The following is a 21416-nucleotide window of genomic DNA, read 5'->3' as shown; positions in this document are numbered from 1 at the left end:
AAAGTTTCCCCCGTTGAGCCCATTGCAAAACCCTCCTGCGGGCGATTGGGAATGGAGAACGCCTGGTCTGTGCTTCTCTTGCAGCGGTGAGGCTGTAGCGCTTGGCTTCCCAGGTCTCCCCGGCACCAGCTGGGCTGAATTAGCTCTGTGCCTTTAACCTGGCTTGGAGCAGTCTCCCCAGAGCCAGCTTCGTGCCATACAGCCCCCACGTGCTGCTTCTTCAAGCCAGCTGGTGCCTCCATCCCTTCACCCTCTGCAGACCAGTATGTCAGGGTGTGTGATCTGCTCATCTCCCCACCCCAGCACGCAGACCCTGCTGTGCCCTGAGCAGCCCAGTGGCCCATGGAGATGGAGAAGAGGCAGGGACCTCCGGTAACTGCTTTGGATGGTCCATGATGGCTGCAGACTGCAGTGAGAGGCTTCCCAAACTGCTTCTGCCCATGGGCCGGGGCAGCTCACAAGGGCACAAGCCACGTCTCCGAAGGCAGGACTTCTCCTTTGCGCTTGCCCCCATCCTTACGGTGTGGTGACCTTGGAAGATGCTTCCTGCTGGAGCTCATCCATGCAGAAGTGAGAGCCACGGAGAGGGCTGGGGAAAGCAGAGGGCAGCGGAGGCTGCCACCTGGGCATCACGAGGTGCTGACCACAACAGCCACATGCCCCCTGCCTTCAGGAAGAGCTGCAGGTGCCCGCTAGAGCATGGGACCCCACATCACAGATCCAACCACGGAGGTATCAAGCGGTGCCAGCTGTGAGACCTGCTAGTGGAGGCTAGGGCTGGAGAGGCAACCTTTCCATGCAGCCCTTCTGCCCTCGGACAAACACTCTGGTTCTGCCTTTGTGGACGTCTATGCCAGTCCAGCTACTCAAGTGCGACCCAGGGCCCTAGGATTTATCATGACGCATGATAGACCTGTGTTTAGGAAGGGCTGACCCCTGTATGGGCACAGCGCAGGCCCTCCAGCCATGCACACGCAAACCCTGGTGCGTCCAGGCCATGGGGCTAACATCTTGCTGTCTTCCAGGCATATACACCTGCGATGAGAACGGGATCTGGAGGAGCGAGGAGCTGGGAACCAAGCTGCCATCCTGTCGACCAGGTACCTGGAAAGCTCTGGAGATGCCCTCTCACAGCCACTTGTGCTGCATGCTGAGGGGATGTAGGGGCATGGGGCGAGGGTGGGAAGCGTTAGCCCAGTTCTGCTGGCTGCGCTCCAGGCCTGGAGCGACGTGGTGCCTCCCCAATAGACCGATGCCCACCTCAAAGACTATGCTGCAGAGACACAAACCTCATCCCCAGGGAAAAAGCCACCTCTTTGCCCTGTAGGACTCAGCAGTGAGTGCTGTAGAGATGGGGGGAAGTCACAAAAGTGGGGCCCCCAAAGTGCATAGGCATTGAGATCACGGGTATCAGCTAAGACCTGTTGCTAAGGCACGGGGCTCAAATCCAGCCCCTGAAGTCACTGGATGTGTCAGGAACATTGCACTGGTGCAATTTGGCCCCTACAGCACTATGAATCCACCCCCAAGCCCAGCCAAAACCAGGTAGCCGGCAGAGGCAGGTCTTTCAATACAGGCCCAGCCCCATGGTGCTGGAGAAACTTTTATAGAGCAGGCATCAAGGTGCTTTTCCAACATCCACTCACTTGTATGGGCCTTGCCCCCATTTCACAGCTGGAGACACTGAGGCTGAGAGATTCAGGGGTGGGCCCAAGAACCCAGGAGAAGGCAGTGTCAAAGGAGGGATTGTTGTTAAGGGCTCACTTGTTCCTACCCTAGTGTGTTGGCTTGCAAGACCTCAGGGCCAAGCTGCTGCACGAGGGCATCTTTGTGCTAGAGCCTGGCAAACAGCCCTGTCTTGCCCCTCTCTGAGCAGCAGGCCCGTTCTGGCCAAGAGGAAGCCAGTTTGAGTTACAAACCAGCTGAGCCGGCTGCTCCTGCTCTACACACATGCATATGCACCCTGTGGTGTGTGCAGCTTTTTTGTCGCCAACAAAAACACCTCTCAGCAAATGCCAAAGGGCAAGAGGCGTACCCTGTTCCCATCCCGTGCCAGTGCCAGGGAGAGTGGTCCGGCCCTTTGGAAAGAAGCCAGGCTGGAAAGAGAAAGTTCCCTGCACGTTTCTGCACAGTCACACTCACACACACTTCCCATTGCACATGCAGGTCCCCTGCCTAGGAGACACATCCTGCATGGAGAGGCCAGGCTCTTTCCAGGGATACCTCTGCCTGTTTGTCTTCCTGGCCCCCAGGCCAAGAGGCTTGGGGGTAGCAGATATTGGAAGCAAATGCCCAAAAAGCATGACCTCCCTGCCGGCCTCCCCCTCTCCCTGCTTCCCAGTCAACCCAGCAGTCCGATGGCATTCCCTGTGGTGGACCCCCAGGCTTAGGCTTGCATGTAGGATGCCCGCCAAAGGATCTAGAAGTATCTGAAGCCCCAGGCTGGGGTGGAGAATGCTTGCTGGTAGCAGGGTTCTTGAATGATTCAAATGAATTTGGACCTGATCTGGCTCATTTGACCTGGGACATGAAAATTTTTCCTTCAAAATAATTTTTTAAAAAAAAATTCTCTGTGGACTCCCATGCAAAGGGAGCCTGGGAGCATTTCCCAAATGCAGGTTTCGGCCATACACCACTGAATTCCCAAGCCCCAACCATGCCATAGCCCATCTGGCAGAGGCAATCCTGCTCCACCGGGGTGGAGGTGAGGCAGGAGGAAGGGCTGCATGGAGGGAGGCTTGTCCTCCATCACCCACTGCTGGGTCTCCTTTATGCTCAGACAAGAAGGCCGGGTACCTGGGGCCTGCAGCTGGCAGAAATTAATGGCTATGAACCCTTGCTCAACTCCCTGTTGCACCAGAGCAGAGTCACCCCCATGCAAGATTCCTGCTGCTGGCATGGGAGGGGTGATCTAAAATACATAGCTGGGAGAGCTTCCTCACCCCATCTCTGCCAGGCTTTGGCACAGCCTGACAGCTGGATGAGGCAGAGATGCAGGAATTTTTGGGCTAAGCATCTTTGTGTTCCTTACAATACTAAATGCATCCCTGCGTGCCCACCTTCGCACGCCCCCGAGCCCCATCCGAGAGGTGTCACCCTTGCCTAGGCAAATGTTCCCTCCCAGGGCCGGGTCTCGGACATAGCAATGCGGTGCAAAAGTAACTCGGCCACCAGCTTGCAGCCGTGCGGCTGGTGTCTCTGCTCTGCAGGACAGAGCTCTTCGTGTTGTGTGGGCACGTGGCTGAGAGCCACGACGATCCATGTCTGTTGCCCCCGTGCATTTGTCTGCCAGGCCTGTCCCTGGCTTGCTCGGCAGCTACAAGCAATCATCGTCACCCCTCTGTGCCTCAGTTTCCCTGCCTGGAAGCTGGACTTGCTGCTTCTCCCTGTGCCTGGGGTAATGTGAGGCTTATGAAAGGGGATCATATCAAGCGCTGTGCTGGTGGTCACCCCCTGCCTCACTGTCCACATCCCCAGGTGGCCCCGTTTGACTGCAGGTGCCAGGGGGAGTGACTTACTCCCAGCTCAGCCTCCCGGGGACCAGGCAAGACTAAGCACATCGTGTGGGGCCTCAGAGACTGTTTATCCCATTGCTTTCTTCCATCCTCTCCACCCAGTGAAGCACCACTGCAGCCTCTCTCCATGCGCCCCTTCTCTAATGGGCACCTTTCCTTCTCCAGCTGGGCTAAAGGAGCTGCATGAATAGCCTGGGGGATACTTTAGTGGGACAGGGATGCAAATTAGGGCTCCTGAGAGAGCAATTCAGGATCTACTAACTAGGGCAGGTCAAGGACTAGTCTAGATTGCAGCAGTGGGTGACCAAAGGGGCTTGCTTGTGTGAGCCTGGACAGCTGGGAGGTTGTTTCCTAGCCCCCATCTGGGTCTTTCAGTGGCCTCCACGTGCTCCCATTTCACTGCCAGCCTCTGAGCATCATGGCAGCATTGCCATTTGGCTTGCAACCCCCTCGGTTACTGCAGCGCCAGGGCCAGCTCCGCAGAGGAGGTGTGACGCGGGCCAGGCTTTCGGTGAGGGGGTCAAATGAGCCTGACCCCATTCTTACTGAGCAACAGGGGGAATCCAGAGCAGGCCTGACTCTGGGCAGGGCGTAAAGCAACCTGCACGAGACATAAGCCAGGTCAAAGTCCAAGGTGTGAGTTGCCTCTATGCCGAGGTGTTGCCAGCGAGCTTGGAATCGAGCCGTGTGTTTTTGGGATGCTCCAGCACCTTCCCGGGGATGGACCCAATAGGCAATTAAATGCATTTCCTTAGGGACCTAGAGGGACCTCGGGCAGCTGTGGTGGGGGTGGAGGAGACAAGGGGCTGCTGGCGGAAAGACCCGGCCTAGAGGCGAGCAGAGCGTCTCTATCTGAGCACCGAATTCCAGCTGGACTCGAACCCGTCGCTGGAAAGCCCGAGGGGGCATCTAGCCCTGAAGATGCCTCCCTCCCAGCTCCTGACTTGCTGGTGTCCTGTGCGGTCGGGCCCAGCCTCGAAGACCTTCCAGTGCAGGTCACTGGCGGTGCGATCTTCGTGGCCTCGTTTGAGCGCTCGTGTGCCGGAGGGGCGTGGAGGGACCCCCAATGCTTCCTCCCCGCCTGCCCCCACGAAGGTACTTGGGGCTTCCTTTGGTGCAATGATGGATGGCGCTGAGCTGCGGGCATGCATCATTGCGGGTGGATTATGCCGCCAGGCTGCCCCTTCTCCGTGGGGCTCCATCTGGTGCGAGCAGGGGCACGGGGGTGCAAAGGCAGTCCGTGTCATGGAGCAAAGTACATCAATAACAGCAAAGGAAGGATGTCCCAAAGGAGAAGGAGGAGGATCTAGAGGCAAGAGGCACAGTGGCTGGAAGGGGAGGGGATGGAGGCAGCCCGTCACTGCTGGCTCTGCCACTAATTCACTGTGTAACCTTGGGCAAGTCACTTCCCATCTCTATGCCTCACTGTCCCCAGCCTTTGGGACACAGCACTGGCCTCCCTAAAGGGCTGAGGAGAAGGATGCATAAGGATGAGGATCCCAAGCTGGCATCAGGGCTAGTTCAACCCAGCTATGGATGGTGCAAGTGACTCTCTAGGGCACGTGATGAACGTAGGATGAGAGTAGACTCTCTAGGATGAAGGCAGAACTAGCAACCTCCCTCCCGGACGTGTCTGCAAGGGCCCAAGCGATCAGGAAGGAGGGAATGGACCTGTGGGGGGTCAAAATCAGCCCAAGACAAGCAGCAGAGAAGAGAGAGTGAGTGAGGGGGGTTGTCCACAGAAGCCGGTAACAAAGAGCATTTGGGACTGGAGGGGATGCTTGACGCTGGCATAATCTACCAGGGAGCCCTTTCCCCCGCTCTTTGCTGCTGCGGCATTGGCGTAACGGCCCTGTCTCTTCTCTCCCCAGTGTGCGGACGGCCCGTTCGCTCCTTGCCCGGGATCATCAAGCGCATCATCGGCGGGCGCAACGCGGAGCCCGGCTCCTTCCCCTGGCAGGCCCTGATCGTGGTGGAGGACACGTCCCGGGTGCCCAACGACAAGTGGTTCGGCAGCGGGGCCCTGCTCTCCGACTCGTGGGTGCTAACGGCGGCCCACGTCCTCCGCTCCCAGCGCCGGGACAACACGGTCATCCCGGTGTCCAAAGAGCACGTCACCGTCTACCTGGGCCTCCACGACGTGCGGCGCAAGATGGCCGCGGTCAACCGGACGGTGGAGAAGATCGTCCTCCACGCGGGGTTCGACATCCAGAACTACAACCACGACATCGCCCTGGTCAAGCTGAAAGAGAGGGTGGTCATGGGGCCCTACGTCATGCCCGTCTGCCTGCCTCAGTTCGAGCACGAGCTGGAGGGGCCGCACCCCAACACCTTGGGTCTCGTGGCCGGCTGGGGCATCTCCAACCCCAACATCACCGTGGACGAGATCATCAGCTCGGGCATGCGGACCCTGTCCGACATCCTGCAGTACGTCAAGCTGCCGGTCGTCCCGCACGCCGAGTGCAAGGCGAGCTACGAGTCCCGCTCGGGGAACTACAGCGTGACCGAGAACATGTTCTGCGCCGGCTACTACGAAGGGGGGAAAGACACGTGCCTGGGCGACAGCGGGGGAGCCTTCGTCATCCAGGACCCCGGCACCCAGCGGTGGGTGGCCCAGGGGCTGGTCTCGTGGGGCGGGCCGGAAGAGTGCGGGAGCAAGCAAGTGTACGGGGTGTACACCAAAGTGTCGAACTACGTGGACTGGGTGGAGGAGAACGTGGGCGCCTCTGGGAGGTGGACATTGCCGGACCCCCAGCTGGAGAGATGAGCTTGGCGGAGCTCAGCCAGCAGGCAGGACTCTGGCTGGACTCGGTCACGCTCCAGGCCTCAACCGGTCCCTCCTTCCACGTATCGCGTCGTCCCCATGTGTCCATGCTCCCCCAGTTGGAGCCCGCTCCAGCCCCAGCCCTGATGGCAGCAGAGAGGCCACGAGCTAGGGGAGCGATGGAGACAGAACAACCCCTTTCATCTGGACATGTGGCGTCCCTTTGTGCCAGATCCCTCTGCTCTCTCTCCATGCCCGCTTTGGTGGGGAAGCCCACAAGATGCTCATCGTGCCACCTTTGCCAGAGCGGAGTCGCGGGAGATGCAGGCACAGCGTGTTTTCTCTGCAGCATCCACAGCCATTTTTAGACCCAGCCCTCCCTTCCTGCCCTGCCTCCCCGATGCGCCGCGCAAGAAGCTCCGGGCGGGTGTTGAAAACCATTGACAGGCCTGTCTCTGTCCCATTCCTCCTGTCATTTTTCGGCTAGGTTTCGTGGCTGGCTCAGAGCTAGCTGGCCTGATTCTGATCTCCTTTGCAGTAGTGTCAACCCAAAGCCACTCCACTTCTCCAGTCACTCCAGGATCTGCCCCAGCGCAGCTACCAAACCACAGAATTGAATGGCAGGGTTGGAAGGACCCTCAGGAGATCACATCTGGTCCATCCCCCTGCTCAGGGCAGGATCATCCCTGGCTAACCCAGGCCAGCCAAGGGTCTGGCCAAGCTGCTCTTGAAAACTTCCAGGGCTGGAGACCTCCCGCTCAGTCAGAAAGTTTCTCCTCATCTCCACCCTGCATTTCCTCCGCTGCAACTTGAGACCGTTGCTCCTAGTCCTGTCCTAGTTGAAGGCGCCTATCAAATCCCCCCTCGGTTGTCTCTTCTGCAGGCTAAAAATCCCAGTTCCCCCTCCTCTCCTGACAACTCGTGTTTCCCAGGCCTCTTCTGTGCAAAGCCTGTTTTACCAGATGCAGTGAAAGCTTTCCCCGTGCACGGCATTCAGTCTTCTTGCCCCTCTTACCCCAACATGGGTCTTTCCTGAGCTGGGGCAGAGCAAATGCCAAATGCCATTCGGCATTTGAGACCCAGCTTCTGCAGTCAGAGACAACAAAGTCAAAGGGAGAAGGCAGGCCCCAGAGACGGCAAGTGACTTGACCAACGCCCCACGGTGAATCTGTGGCAGAGATGGGCACCAAGCCCAGCTCTTCAGCCCTGTGGTTCTTTTTCTCCCCGCTGTTTGATCCTGCCTTTCTGCTCTCCTAGGGGCCCAGGGAGCTTAGCAAGCAGGCTTCCCCTTTCTTCCCTCTCAGCCCAAGACCCGGGCTGCAAAGCGATGCGCTGAGATTCATCTTGATGGATGCACCTGCAGTTCAGTGGGCCACATTGTCCCCACTCAGCCTGTCATGTCTGGAGGTAGCGCCTGTCACCCTCAGTGCCTTGTGAGGAGAAAACCCCGGTATTAGCAAACTGCACCAGCGAGATGGAGCAGAGCCAGCCCTGCAAGGAGAGAGGGGGAAGGTGGCATACTCACGCAGGCATGCACTGAGGTGCCTTCCCTCTCCTGGCTCACTGCGCTGGTGCAGGCCTTTTTCATGGGCATTTGCAAGCCTGCCCTGGGCCTCTGGGTGTTACGCCCCGTGGCATCTGCTTTGAGCCTGGAGCTTTCTCTGGGAAGCAACCAGCATCCATCCGGCAGCCGGTGGGCCTGGAGTGGGGCTGCTGCCAGCCTGACGGCCCCTTCTGCCTTCATCATCTCGGACCCCAGGAGCCAGATCTATCCCTGGCTTTCCCCTTTGAAGAGCTCTGCTCCACCAGCCCCTACCCCGGGGTGAAGTGAGGGGGCGCTTGCCGAGAGCCCGGCTTGCCCAGAGCCCAGTCCCCTTAGTGACCCGGCTCACGGAGTCCTAACATTTTGGTGGGGGGTTTGGAGAGGTCAATTCTTCCCCTTCCTTTCTTCTCATTTCCTCCCTATCACCGTCCCTCCCCTCTCTCGTCCTCCCCCTCCCTGGTCAGAGAGCAAAGACAAGGGGTCTGCATTTGCCCCGTGGGGTTGTATTCACTTACAGGACCAGAAAAGTCTCCTTCTGAGTCCAGGAGAAGTCTAGGTGCCTCCCCACTACACCTGACACTCCTCACCTCTGGTGTATCGCACCCTGGGCATCTCTCCAAGTCAGAAAAGATGCCCCGTGTCATCTTTGCACACTTGCCAAGCCCCTGACACACTTCCATATCGAGAGGGCACTTGCTCCATTGGACGCCTGCAGCTCCCACTGGGCCGAGCCTCAGTCTTACTGGGTTTTACCCCCTCCATGGGAGTCTCCCCGGAGTCAGGAGCAAGACCCCCTGCCCCTTGAGGCTGCCAGCACCGAAGCCAGGACCATGCTGCGCAAGCCATACCTTTATGTTACCCGCGTGCCACGAACTGTACTCCGTTTGCCTTCGCGTAGCTAGACGATATGATATTGTTGATATATTTTTGTACGGCCTCCTGTCAAGCGCCTCGTGTTACGTATGTACGGTCTGTATTATCCTTCCTGAGAACCAAATAAAGCCCCTTGTGTGGATAAAGCCAGCGTCCAAGGATGCCATGGCGGGGAGCACTTCGAATGGGCAAACTGCAGCACAGCAGACGGGGGGTGGATGCTTGCTGGTGGCAGACCCCCACCCCAACACCTCGTCCCATCCTACAACCACGTTATCCTGCCTTCTGCACAGCCCACCCCCCAAGGCATAGCTCTGCCATGATATGAGCTCAGCTCAGAGCACCACAGCCGCCCTCCTTCTACATCACATCCGTCTCCCCCAAACCCCAAAGTAGAAATAATCCCTAAAAGCACAAAGGATGATGAGAAGAGGGGATCCACCAATATCCAGCCCTTGCAAGCGCAGGGAATGGGTCGTACCAGGGTGCATCTCTCTGACGCCAATGACCATGCCTGCCAGAGAGCTCACATCAGAGTAACACCGTGTCTGGGGGGAGTATTGGTGAGTTTTGGGGGTGAGTATTGGTGTGCTCATGGACTGGCTGACGCTGGCTGACGACAGCCTTTCAGGGGCTCAACTGACAGTATCGGAGCCATTCCTGGGGGAGCAAGGGGCAGAGGAACGCATGCAAACCTAATGTGAACAGGCCACCGTGGTACTGCAGGGGGGAAGAGAGAGATAAAAGGTGGATAAAATGGGGTGCCTTCTGGCTTCTGCGGGGAGCTTCGAAGCTCCTTTTCCAGCCTCCAAAGCAAAATGAGGTCGGTTAGGGTTTGGAGCAGCCCCGCAGAGGGAAGGGTTGCTCTGTCCCCAGCACAGCTCCCTGGCCCCCTCCTTGCAGTTAATAGGGCTGGCTGTTCCTTCTTAATGGGACAAATTGCTGGGCATTTCTGAGTGTCTCCACACCTTCTCCTCCCTATGCCGAGCCAGATCTAAGAATGCATGTGTAGGTGCCTAAGTTCCCACTGGGAACTATTTCGATTGCTGTCCGCTACCCTGTGTGCCCGAGTAACACCCAAGCCACGGCTCTCAGGGGTTGTCCCAACAAATCTAAGGATCATGGGCTGCAGAGGGTGTGACTCCAGGGACCCTTTATCACTGGCTTCCCGGTTGGGTGAGGCTCATAAATAGGCTCTATGTTGCTCCATGATGCTGGCAGGTAGCTCCATTGCACTTAGTATGAACATGCACAGAGATGTGTAGAGAGCTCACATCAGCCAGCGGGATGCAGAGCCGTGAAGGCAGATGTGAAAGGTCTTTGGGGAACGACTGCAGCTCAGCTGGAGGTGAGATTTGTCCTGCGATGCTTTGCACTCGAGTCCAGTTTCTCAGGCCCTAGCTTGCTCTTCACTCTAGTTGCTTTGGAAATCTCCCAGCTTCACCCAAGCAAACAACCAGTCTCAGGATCTGCCTCCGCTTGCAAGCTCCGTGTCTCAGAGTAGCTCAGCAAGTGCCTCTGATGCCTGACCTTGTGCCCTGTGGTTTCAGTGTGTGGGAAGCCAAAGTTCTCCAGAAGTTTGCTGGCCCGGATTACCAATGGACGCTACGCCCAGAAAGGGGTATCTCCATGGATTGCCATGCTCTATAGGAATGGGATGCCCTTCTGTGGAGGCTCGCTGCTAGGTAAGAAAGTCCTTGCGCAGGCAAAGCTGGATGCAGCGGGGAGCTGAAGACAGGAGGTGTTATGATTCAGTGCAGAGGAGGATGAAGAGGAAAAGGACAAAGCCCCGTTGACTCTGCATGCTGCAGGACAGAGTAGACTCATAAAATCATAGATAATGGGGGTGGAAGGGACCTCAGGAGGTCACATCCAGTCCAACCCCCTGCTCCAAGCAGGACCAGCCCCAACTACATCATCCCAGACAAGGCTTTGTCTAGCCAGGTCTTCAAATCCTCCAAGGATAGAGACTCTATAACCTCTCTGGGTAGCCTGATCCAATGCTTTACTACCCTTCTCATGAGAAAGTTTTTCCTAACTTTGCTGGAGAAGAAGCTGGAGTAGAAACTCACTGTTTTTCTCCGAGACTGAGTTCGATCCTGTGAGTGAATTGGGAGGGATAATGCAGTTGTGTTGTGCTATAGGTAATATCTCCCTGCAGCTTCGCAAAGCAGGACTTACTTGAACGGGACAAGAAAAGTTGGATCCAACACTGAGGTTCTCTCCAGCTACTTCAAACGCAGCCTTTAACACCCAGCCCGGCTGCCCGCAGAGAGGAAGGAAAGAAATGTTGATTCAAAGTTTTAATCCAAGAAAAGCATCTCTAACAGCAGATCTCCCCATCACGTGGCCCAGCAGGGTCAGAAATAGGAGCAATGGGCAGTCCAAAGGCAGGGTGAAACCCAGCAGCGTCTGCACTGGTAGAGAGGAGTGAACTGCCCCCAGATACTGCATTAGCTACGCTGCTAGCACTGGGCTGTGCTCTTCTACAAGCCTGTGCTCTAGGGTTGTTTGGATGGCTGTCTGGGCTGGTTTGCACAGGGCTGATCCTGCCTCAGGCAGTGGTTGCACTAGATGTCATCTCCGGAGCTCCCTTCCAGCCCCAGGGCTCTGTGACTATGCATAGGCTTCAATGCCACTTGCCCAACACAGCTGCTACTACCTGATAGCAGGGAGGAGGCCCAGGACTGAGATGCATGGCTAAAGGCCTCGGCATTGGCAGGTTGAGGATGAGGCTTCACCCCAGGTCTCCTCAGATGCACCCGATCTCTGCTCAGACCTTGTTCCCAGGCCTGGATCCACAGGGGCTGGGACCCTTTGCACTGCCCTCTGCTCTGCCCTGCAAAGACTCACCAGAGCGATGACTAGGAGGAAGGACACCCTAACAGTGGTGCAGGGTGGGACATGGGCAGCATCTCTAGCCACCCAGTACCAGCTCCTAGGGGGTGCTGTCAGATCAACTGCACATTAGTAACCACCTCTTAGGCCTCTGATGGGGTTTTTTTCCCCCATAACTGGGATAAGATGGAACCGATGTGTGACCTTGGTCCTTAGGGGAAAGGGGCTGTATGAGATGAGGGGTGCTGCGAGCTACCCCATGCGCTGGGACTAGGCTGGGCTAGGCTGGCTGGACAAGCCTGCTGACCACTGCTTTTCCAGGGAACAAGTGGATTGTGACAGCTGCCCACTGCCTCCACCATATGCTGGACCCGGAGAACCCAGCTCTCCGCAGCTTGGATGTCATCAGCCCTTCTTCCTTCAAGGTCATCCTGGGTGAGTGCATGGGGATTGGGACCCCGGATTGAGATATGGGCTGAGGCAGCTGGGTGGGAGCAGAGCCCGCCGGGCCAGCAGTAGTGTGGTTTTCTCCCCCAACCCTATCACCATGCAGTCTGGCATCTCCTGGAGCACCTGCCAGCCACCAAGCATGCCCTAGCTCACACACCCCACACCAGCTTTCTCCCAAACCTCTCTGGGGGGCTGGATATGAGGTCCTCTATGCCCTGGCTCATGTAGCCATAACCCAGCTAGGACCTGCCAACTTCTTATGCATCTACCAAGCCAGGTCCCCTTTGGAGCCACTTGTTCTCCATGACCCAGGATGACCTTGAAGGGCTCAGGAAAGCAGGTGCCCCTTTGGAAATGTCACAGGGTGGCCCTGCCCCATGGGATCATCTCCCTGCTCCTTGCCTCCCTTCCAGGCAAGCACAAGACGCTCAAGAAAGATGACACCGAGCAGCAGCTGGAACCCAAAAACCTCATCCTCCACCCCGCCTACCACCCCACCACCTTCCAGTACGACCTGGGCCTGGTGGAGCTGTCTAGCCAGGTGGTGTTGAATGACTACGTCATGCCGGTTTGCTTCCCCGATGGGTCACCCAGCGAAGGCAAGAGTGGGCTCTTTGTTCTCGTTGCGAGCATGGGACAGAGGCTCTGAAAGGCTGGAGGATGGGGAGGGCGTCCCTGGATAAAGACATCAGTGGTGGGCTTCAAAGGTACCAAGCAGGACCAGGCCATAAACATCCATTCCCTGGTTGGTATCCTGGTTGTAGCTGTGTTGGTCTAGAGGAAAAAGCAATCTACCGTGAGCCCGGATTGCATTCCGGTTGGACACAGATGCAGGAGGGAGAAGGTCTTGTCTGCCACAGAGAAAGCAGGGAACCGCAGCAGTGAACATCCTGCTTGTGTAAAGGGTGGTTAATATATGCTCAAGAGACCCCAAGCAGAGGCCGTCGCCCTGCTGCAGGGGAAGACCAGCTTCTCCCACCCCGCACCAGTCCATACCAGTCTGACCACAAGAGAAAATTCCTTCCTGACCCCAAATCTGCTGTCGGGCCAACCCTGCATGGAGGGACAAGACCTTCTAGCTGGGAACGGCTAGCTTTGGTCCCAACAGGAGCACTGGCACAGCCCAGTCCCCATCCCCAGACTGGGATGCAGCCAACATCCAACACCTATGAGGAAGGCTTAAAAACACCCTGACACATATAGCAGAAAGGGAGGGCTGGGACAACCAGCAATGCCCAAAAACCCAGGAAATACCTATAGTAGAAAATAGGCATCGCTGCACCAAATCACCCTCAACCAGTGGCTGTCCAACCTCTTCTTGAACACCTCCAGTGATGGTGAAGCCACACCTTCCCTGGCATCTGTTCCACTGCTTTGCTGCTCTAACAGTGAAGAAGATTTTTCCTGATGAAGGTCAGGACTGAGAAAGGGAGGGAGTAGCCCCATTTGCAGTGAAAAAGGCTGACCAGCTGCTCTTCCCATGCATGAACTGGGCCAACCTGCCACCCCCCAGCTGCCCCATCAGTGCTGGGGCTCCTGGAGAACTGGCCTCCAGGTACCTCAGAGGGTGTAAGGCCCACATCTCTCAGCCCAGCATCGCACGTCCCTCTCTTCCCAGTCCTGTACGTGTTCCTGGGTGTTTGCCCCACTCGGGATGCTCAGAGCAGCCAAACTGGGAAGAAGGAGCTATGAGCTGGCAGCAGAGAGTGGATAAGGCAAAGATGTCTGTGTTGGTCCTTGCTCCTCTCCCGTAAGACAGGAGCCAGCTGGGTATGAAAGGAGCTGGGCTCAGTGCAGCTGCTGGTAGCACAGGGTTGGGTTAGAGTCATAAAATCACAGACAATGAGGGTTGAAAGGACCTCAGGGGGTCCCATCTAGTCCAACCCCTGCTCCAAGCAGGACCAGCCCCAACTTCATCATCCCAGCCACGGATTTGTCTAGCCAGGTCTTAAACACCTCCAAGGATGGAAAGTCCACCACCTCTCTGGGTAGCCTGTTCCAGTGCTTTACTACCCTCCTTGTGAGAGTTTTTCCTAATATCCAACTTAAACATCCCTTGCTGCAACTTGAGCCCACTGCTCCTTCTGTCGTCTGGCCTGACTGAGACCAGCCCAGCTCCATCCTCTTTGCAGCCCCCCTGCAGGGAGCTGAAGCTGCTATTCAATCCCCCTCAGTCTTCCCTTCTGCAGTCGAAATAAGCCCATTTCCCTCAGCCTCTCCTCACCAGTCCTGTCCCCCAGCCCCACAATCATTTTATTTGCCCTCCACTGGACTCTCTCCAGTGTGTCCACATCCTTTCTGCAGTGGGGGCCCACAGCTGGACACACGACTCCAGATGTGGCCTCCCCAGTGCTGAATAGAGGGGGAGAATCACTTAGAAAGGCTTTGCCGCACAGATGGATTGACACAGACCTTTAGGAGGGTCCAGGGACCAGCACGGCCTTTTGCAGCCTTGCATAGAAAGGCGCAAGGGACCCACGGTCGAACAAACTCCTCTCTTTCCTTCTTGCTTCCAGGCACCGTCGTCATGGTCAGCGGATGGGGGAAGCAGTTCCTGCAGCGCCTGCCTGATGCCTTGATGGAGGTGATACGGGCTTTTACTATTCCTCTCAGGACACTTTAATCTAGAGGCCCCAACCCAGGTGTGGCATTTTGGACATAGAGGCAGGTCTCCCCAGGTCTCCCTGTGTGCCCTTTGGTGTGTCACTTCCCTGCTCTAGGCCTGTTGCCCCACGTGTACGATGGGGAGAAGGACCTTTTCCTAGCAGCGATGGGAGAATGACTGTCTGTGCGTGGCTGCGGGTTGAGAAGCGCTGTGTGCTGTGTGTGTGGGGTATGTGACAGGCACCATGGCTAGAGCTAGCCTCTGTGCAAGGTCAGGATCAATGGCATCTTGCTGAGTGCCACGCGTTAGGTTTGCCCAGGGCATCCCCAAATAAATGACTTTAGTGACAAGGGTGGGAATGCGCTCTATCAGATGGGCGGGCAAAGGATATATAGATTGTCAAATAAAGTAAAACTATATGTGCATTGGCATCGGTAGATTCAGCAGAAAGCAACTGAAAATTCACACTTGCAGATTCAACACTTGCACATCTCTCACGCCATGCTGAGACCAACGCCTCCCTAAAGAGACGGCAGATCTGTTCAGCTGCTTGTTTGTGCTGCCAGATGCAAACAGCCCCAAGGACTTTGGCCAGGAACAAACACACCTCTTAGGCAAACAGTCAGGAGTCGCTTCCCAAAAAAAGGTCTGCGTGGTGCCGGCAACCGGTGAGAGCCCACCTGAAAATCAATGAGCCTGTTGGCAGTGATCGATCCATGGGCAAACACGGGCACTTTGCTCAATTGACTGACCCAGCTAGGAGGCCTTTGGGGCTTCAAGTGCATCAGGTCGTCACATGTACAGGCGCCCAGAGAGATAATAATGGTGTCAGAAAGGTCCAAAAGGTTAAAGAGGTCAAATGTCCAGCACAAAGTGTACAGCTCCTACCCCGAGACCACCAGCCAGAAGCAAGACTGAAAGCACCATTCACCGACAAAGACTTTTAATGCTTTGACTTTTCCCTTCCCCTGCAATTGCGCATCCAGTGCTAAAACCATTGCTCTAGTATATCTGGCCATATTACAGCTCTGTGTTGGAGTCTCGCCTCTCACCTTATCACAGCACAGCATTGAAACTTCTCACCCCCGCTGCAGTCCAGGCTACTGTCAGCTGTGTGACTAACCGCGTGGCCTAGGCTGCGCTGACGTATCATATGTGAGCTATATAACCATGTGTGGGGTCCTACGTCCTCTTCACTCTCTACAAAGCCGCATAAATAATGCATGATTTTTAACATCCGCTATGCTGTTGAAATCTAGATGGGGTTGCATTGCTTTGCTTTGCTTTGCTTTGCTTTGCTTTGCTTGATCACAAGACATATGTGAGCACATCACGCCACCAAGGAAATGGAAACAGGCTCCATTAACCCCACAAGCACTCCCCAGGGGTTGCTTCCATGTGGATGGTTTCTTTGCCTTAGAGTCAGGCTGGACTAGACCCCTGGAGGGAGATGCCTCCCCTCCTCTTGCAAACCTTAGCATGAAGTGTGAGGTCTCACGGGCCCAGGGCAACAAGCATAAATAGTATTTTTTTTGAGTTATGGCCCCAGGGAGCATGGGACGCTGTCCATACTCATCCAGGAGCAGTCCCAGCCCCAAAGATCCTGCTTATCTGTGTGTTTATGTATGGGGGTAGGTAGGGGTAGGTATGTATGTGCACTTATGTGTGTGCATCCCTGTGTCTTGATAGGTATATATGGGGATGTGTGTATGAGGCATATATCTATAGATATATATGGGGATGTGTGTGATTGCATATCTATAGGTATATGTGTGTGTGTGAGCACACATGTATGTATGTGCATATATGTGAACGTGTGAGTTTTATATCAATTGGACTTGGGAGTAGGACTGAAAAATAAGCATGCATCTACTGCCCCTCCCAGCCTGACCCGTGTCTGATGGCCAGCCTCTTGTAGGCATCACAGTAGATTGGACTTTAAAGGAGCCCCAGAGATTGCCCTGGGGAATTAATGGAAGAAGGGGCAAAGCGGCCTGTGAGGGCAGTGGACACATGGGTGGCAGAAGGTGGTGGGCATTCAAAGACAGGGAGATGCCATGAAAAGCTGACCTTTCCATGGCCATTGCCTCTGCCAAGGCATCCTCAGGTCCCATCCCAGTCCTGCTGGGATGGACTCAGCCTGGCAGTGACCTTCCCAGGTGATCTACATCCCACCTCCCTTTGATCCATCAAGCATGTGCCTGGGAGCTGCAGCACACCTCCAAGGACACTGCTGCAACTCCCAATCCCATCCCCATCCAGTTGGAGATGATGAAAGAGCCTTCAATACATGCAAAGAGATGGGGAAACACTCCATCAGGCCTCCTGCATACAGGCAAACTGACCCATTTACCATAATAAGCCCCATGCCAGCTCAACGTGGTGTTGTATCACCCTCCAGTGGCAGCAAGGGCACACGAGGGGGATGCCATGCTGGTTGGGACAGCGGGGTTTTAGTCCCAGCAATGCAGACTCATGCATTAACATGGCAAGGTCCCATCTAAAACCTGTCCCTGGTATTCCCCAGTCCAGCGTGCAGCCTGATAGACTGCAGCCCATGCAGTGGGGGCCGGAGCGAGCCCCCTGAGCCAGGCTGATTTGCAAACCAGAAGCCTGTTGTGTTGCAGGTAGAGATCCCGCTAACGGACCAGCAGCTGTGCAAAGAAACCTATGCCAAGCTGAACAGGAAGGTGACGGATGATATGATCTGCGCTGGAGAGAAAGAAGGTAAAATCTTCCTTCCCAGCAAACTTGGCTGCAAGCATCTTCTCTTGTGCTCCCCAGCAGTCTCAGCTAAAGCCATTTGCAAGAAATCCAGGCCCCAGGGGAAACGCTAAGTCTTGCCTTTCCTTCCCAGATCCTCATACTAATAGGACAGGGAATTTCCTCAGTGAAATGCAATCCTGTGCCTGACCTCTGAGCTGGTAGCAATCTAGCACCCTGGAAGGGAGCAGGGATCATATTAAAAATTGAGAAGTGGGGCTGGAAGGGAGCTCCAGAGGTCACATCTAGTCCAAACCCCGGACTGAGGCAGAATCAGCCTTGGCCAAACCATCCCAGACAAATCCATCATCTAACCACTTAGTAAAATTACCATCAACCCTGACATAACTCAGATGTCACACCTGAACCTGCCACAGGTAAAGCCGGGGGACCACAGCAGCCAAGGTCCTACTTCTCTACCAGGTTGTTAATATATGCTCAAGAGAGCCCAGGTAGAGGCCATGCCCCTGCTACAGGGGAAGGAAACACCGCCTCGTACCAATCTGACCATAGGGTGAAATTCCTTCCTGACCCCAAATGTAGCACCAGTCTGACCCTGAGCAGAGGGGCCAAACCCTCTAGCCAGGACACTCCGGTTTGGGGTCCCAGCAGGAGCATTGGCACAACCCAGTCCCCATCCCAGCCTGGGCTGCAGCCAACGCCCAGTGCCTTTGGGGGAAGCTTAAAACGCCCCTGACAAGAAGTGCAAAGGGCAACCAGGAAAGCCCAGACCCTGGAAAACGGGGCTCTGTGACCCCTTCCAGCCCTGCACTCCCCACTGAAGCAGGGAGGACCCATCCCTGCAGCAGCCACGGTGTAAATGCCTTGCAGGTTCTCCAAGGGGTTCAAGGCTTGTGGCAGGCACGATGGCCCAGACAATATGGAAGAAACAAGGATTTGTTGGTGGTCTCTTTGACCGGACCCGCTGGAGGTTCTTGGAAGGAATGACAGCCCGAGGGAAAGCTGAGAAATCAAGTCAGAAATGGAAAAGACTAAGGAAATGGTCAGATAGGCACAGACTGGGGTGGCAGGGAGTTGCCTTCCTCTGTAGCACACGGTCTGATGCTCTTCCTAGGATCCTCCGAGCATTTAGTCAACAGTTACTCCCCTGCCAATGCCCTCATCCCCCCTGGCTTGGACCTGTGGCCTGTTATCATGCATTCTTGGTAGCTCAGGCACTTCTTGTGCTGTGGGAGAAGGTGTGAAGCAGTGATTTGGTGGGGGGTCCTTGGCCTCTCGACTCCCTGAGCATACAGGCAACAGGACCTCCGGTCCTATGAAAGGGATTTGGAGCCAGCAAGACTGGGGGTGTTGATACAGCCAGGAGAGCATCCAGGAGGGAAAGAGGGAGCTGGGAGGAGATGGGATTTATCGGCTGGGAGGTGGGGAATACCAGTGGACCTTTCAGGGGGACTGGTGGCATCTTGGAGGCCAACATAGGAGGGAAGGGAGCAGATCCTCGGACAGCACAGGGGAGGCCCCATGCATAATCTGGAGAAGCTGCCGCGGTCTCTTTTGCATGCAGGAGGAAAAGACGCTTGCAGCGGGGACTCCGGGGGACCCATGGTCACCTTCAGCAACCAGCACCACCACTGGCAGCTGCTCGGCACCGTGTCCTGGGGCGAAGGCTGCGGGCAGAACGATCGCTACGGCGTCTACTCCAGCGTGCTGCGAAGCTTGGCCTGGATTAAGGAGGTCACGGGAGTGGAGTACTGAATCCTCCCTGCTCCCCATGGCCCCTGGGGAGGTGGGGACCACCTGGGGTGCTGCCAACAAAGCAGGAATGAGCCCTGCCAACTGCCTCTGCTAAAACCCCAGCCTTCCTCTCTCAGACCCCGAAAGACCTCACCTCCCTGGGTCTGAGAGCTCATTCATGGCATGGAGGGGAGGAAAGCTGGGGCTGGATCCCTGCATAGATCTCAGTTAGACTCTGCCCAGCCCAAAGCCATGTCCCTCAGGGAGAATGCAGGCTGGGCTGGGCTGACAGCTTGGCCTGGAGCTGGGTACAGCCCAGGAAACCTCAGGGTAAAATACCAATGCAATCACCATGATGACAGGGGGTGGGAGGGTAGGGTTTTGCAGACCCTCTGGGGTGATGAAGTGTTGCCGATAACACCTGCCGTTGAAGCCACGCCAGGATTGCAAAGGAAAGGGGATTCATTTATCATTGATTCATGAATTAATATATTTGTAATTGTTTTTTCTAATTAAATGCCAATCTGTGCTATGCAAAAGGGGGTCCCAACATGACAGTCTTTCCTCCTGGGAGGCCACTGGTTGTTGCCTTTTATGGGACACTTCGAATCATAGAATCGCAGAAAACGAGGGTTGGGAGGGAGCTCAGGAGGTCACATCCGGCGTTTGTACACGCCACGGCATTTGATCCTCATTAATTTAGTTAATCTAGTCCAACCCCCTGCTCCAAGCAGAGCCATCCCTAGCTACACCGTCCCAGCCAAGGCTTTGTCTAGGCACATCTTATAAGCCTCCAAGGATAGAGACTCCACCACCTGCCTGGGTAACTGGGTGTTTTACTACCCTCCCAATGAGAAAGTTTTTCCTAATATCTAACCTCAGCTTCCTCTGTTGCAAATTGAGACCATGGCTCTCTGGCTGGTGCTTGGATCTTGGTAGGAGAAACTCCCTGCTGGGCACAAAGCTGGTGGGAGGCAATCTATAAACTCGAGCTCGCATGGGACATGGGCAGCACATGGTCTCTGTGCTAGGGTGGGAATTGCGTCTTCCCTACGGACATGCAATATGTCACTGGAGACCTTCAACCTTCAGCTGACTCCAAGGAAGGGTGAAGAGGGCCACACAGTGCTGGGACTGCCATCTGCTCAGGTGAATTGCCCCACATCCAGAGTTTGACACTGTCACCATTGCCATGGCCCGACTTCACCCGACTTCAGAGTTTGACACTGTCACCATTGCCATGGCTGCCCGACTTCACCCTCTGCCAGCTGGAGAACCCGCTTTTCCTGGTGTGATGGGCTTGGTGTGAAAGGTTATTGAGGCAGCCAGCTTAATTTGGGTTTGGAGTACAAGCCAAGCACAGTAGGTAACACACAGGGGGGAAAACACACACACAGAACATGCAGGAAACGTGGCACACGTGGAATACGTGTGTGCTGCCTGCACCATCCTCCCAGGCCTACAATCCCTGCACTGAAGCCGCAGTAGCAATGACCTTCTCTCTCCATGCCAATGACATATCGGACATGGGAGCTGCCTGTCAAAGCAGGTTGTTGGATGTGGGTCTGGATTAAGTCTTGCAGCTCCATTGCTTTTCCTGTCGTGCTGCCTTTAAAGGAAGGCTCAGCAGAAGAAGAACCTGAGCATGCAGCCTCAGGGAAGCCCTCAGATAAAGGGATTTCCAATTAATACCACTAACAGGCACTCAGCTTTCCAGTTAAAGTGGGGCAGGAGGGGCTGGCTCCTCCTGGGACTGCTGCTATGCCAGGCAGAGCTGGTAGTTTCTTTGCTCCAGGGATACTCACTTGAGGCACTGCAGAGACAAGTCTCCCAGGTGCTCTGTCCTAAAGAAGTTCCCATGGGGGAAAAGGGGCCTGAGAAGACCAGGGGAGCGGGATGGGGATTGCTGTGAGCAAGAGATCCCCACCCAGCATGGCCAAGGCGAGCAGCTTTCTGGGGAAGTCGTTTTGTACAGCTCTGCCTTGACCCTGGGGTGTCGGGCTGAGGTTTGGGGGCCCAGGTCTGAGCTGTGTCACAAGCTGGACCCTGATCTCTCTGGGCCTGGCTTCTCCCTGGAAAACCCATCGACCCCATTGACCCCCAGGCCTCTTCTATGTCCAGCAAGACTCTCCAGCCCCTGAAGCATCATGCCTGGAGCCTAAGGGGTGTTTGAAGGTAGATGAGCCTCCAAAACCCATGGACCCATGCCCAGGTGGGCACCAGGAACTGGATCTGGGGGTGGATCCAGTGGCCAGAGAAACCTGAATATCCCTCAGCATTACACTGGCATCAGGTGGAAACAACCTCATGGATCCGAACTGAGATACTCCAGACTGATGCCGGGGGTCATTGCCCAGGTGGTTTATAGGT

General features: G+C 55.8%; 1 protein-coding gene across 3 annotated transcripts in view; it reads left to right on the top strand.

Annotated features, from left to right (window-relative positions):
• The window catches only part of MASP1 (MBL associated serine protease 1), a 52090-nt gene extending 32505 nt beyond the window's left edge, over positions 1–19585 (top strand). Inside the window, exons 10-16 of one of the 3 annotated variants that reach the window (XM_014607105.3) lie at positions 1026–1100; positions 10246–10380; positions 11855–11968; positions 12397–12582; positions 14500–14567; positions 17216–17315; positions 18877–19585. In XM_014607105.3, the coding sequence (XP_014462591.2) occupies positions 1026–1100; positions 10246–10380; positions 11855–11968; positions 12397–12582; positions 14500–14567; positions 17216–17315; positions 18877–19067 (869 nt within the window). In that variant the 3' untranslated portion in view covers positions 19068–19585. Of the gene's footprint in view, positions 1–1025; positions 1101–5386; positions 8842–10245; positions 10381–11854; positions 11969–12396; positions 12583–14499; positions 14568–15062; positions 15129–17215; positions 17316–18876 lie in introns of those variants that run through there. The other 2 variants (XM_059731259.1, XM_014607104.3) reach the window with 2 other exon arrangements.
• The last annotated feature ends 1831 nt before the right edge of the window (positions 19586–21416 follow it).

This window comes from Alligator mississippiensis, chromosome 7 (genome assembly GCF_030867095.1).
Source record: "Alligator mississippiensis isolate rAllMis1 chromosome 7, rAllMis1, whole genome shotgun sequence".
In the NCBI taxonomy this organism is placed as follows: Eukaryota; Metazoa; Chordata; order Crocodylia; family Alligatoridae; genus Alligator; species Alligator mississippiensis.
Note: the sequence above shows the minus strand (reverse complement) of the source record. Positions and strands in the feature narration are given on the sequence as shown.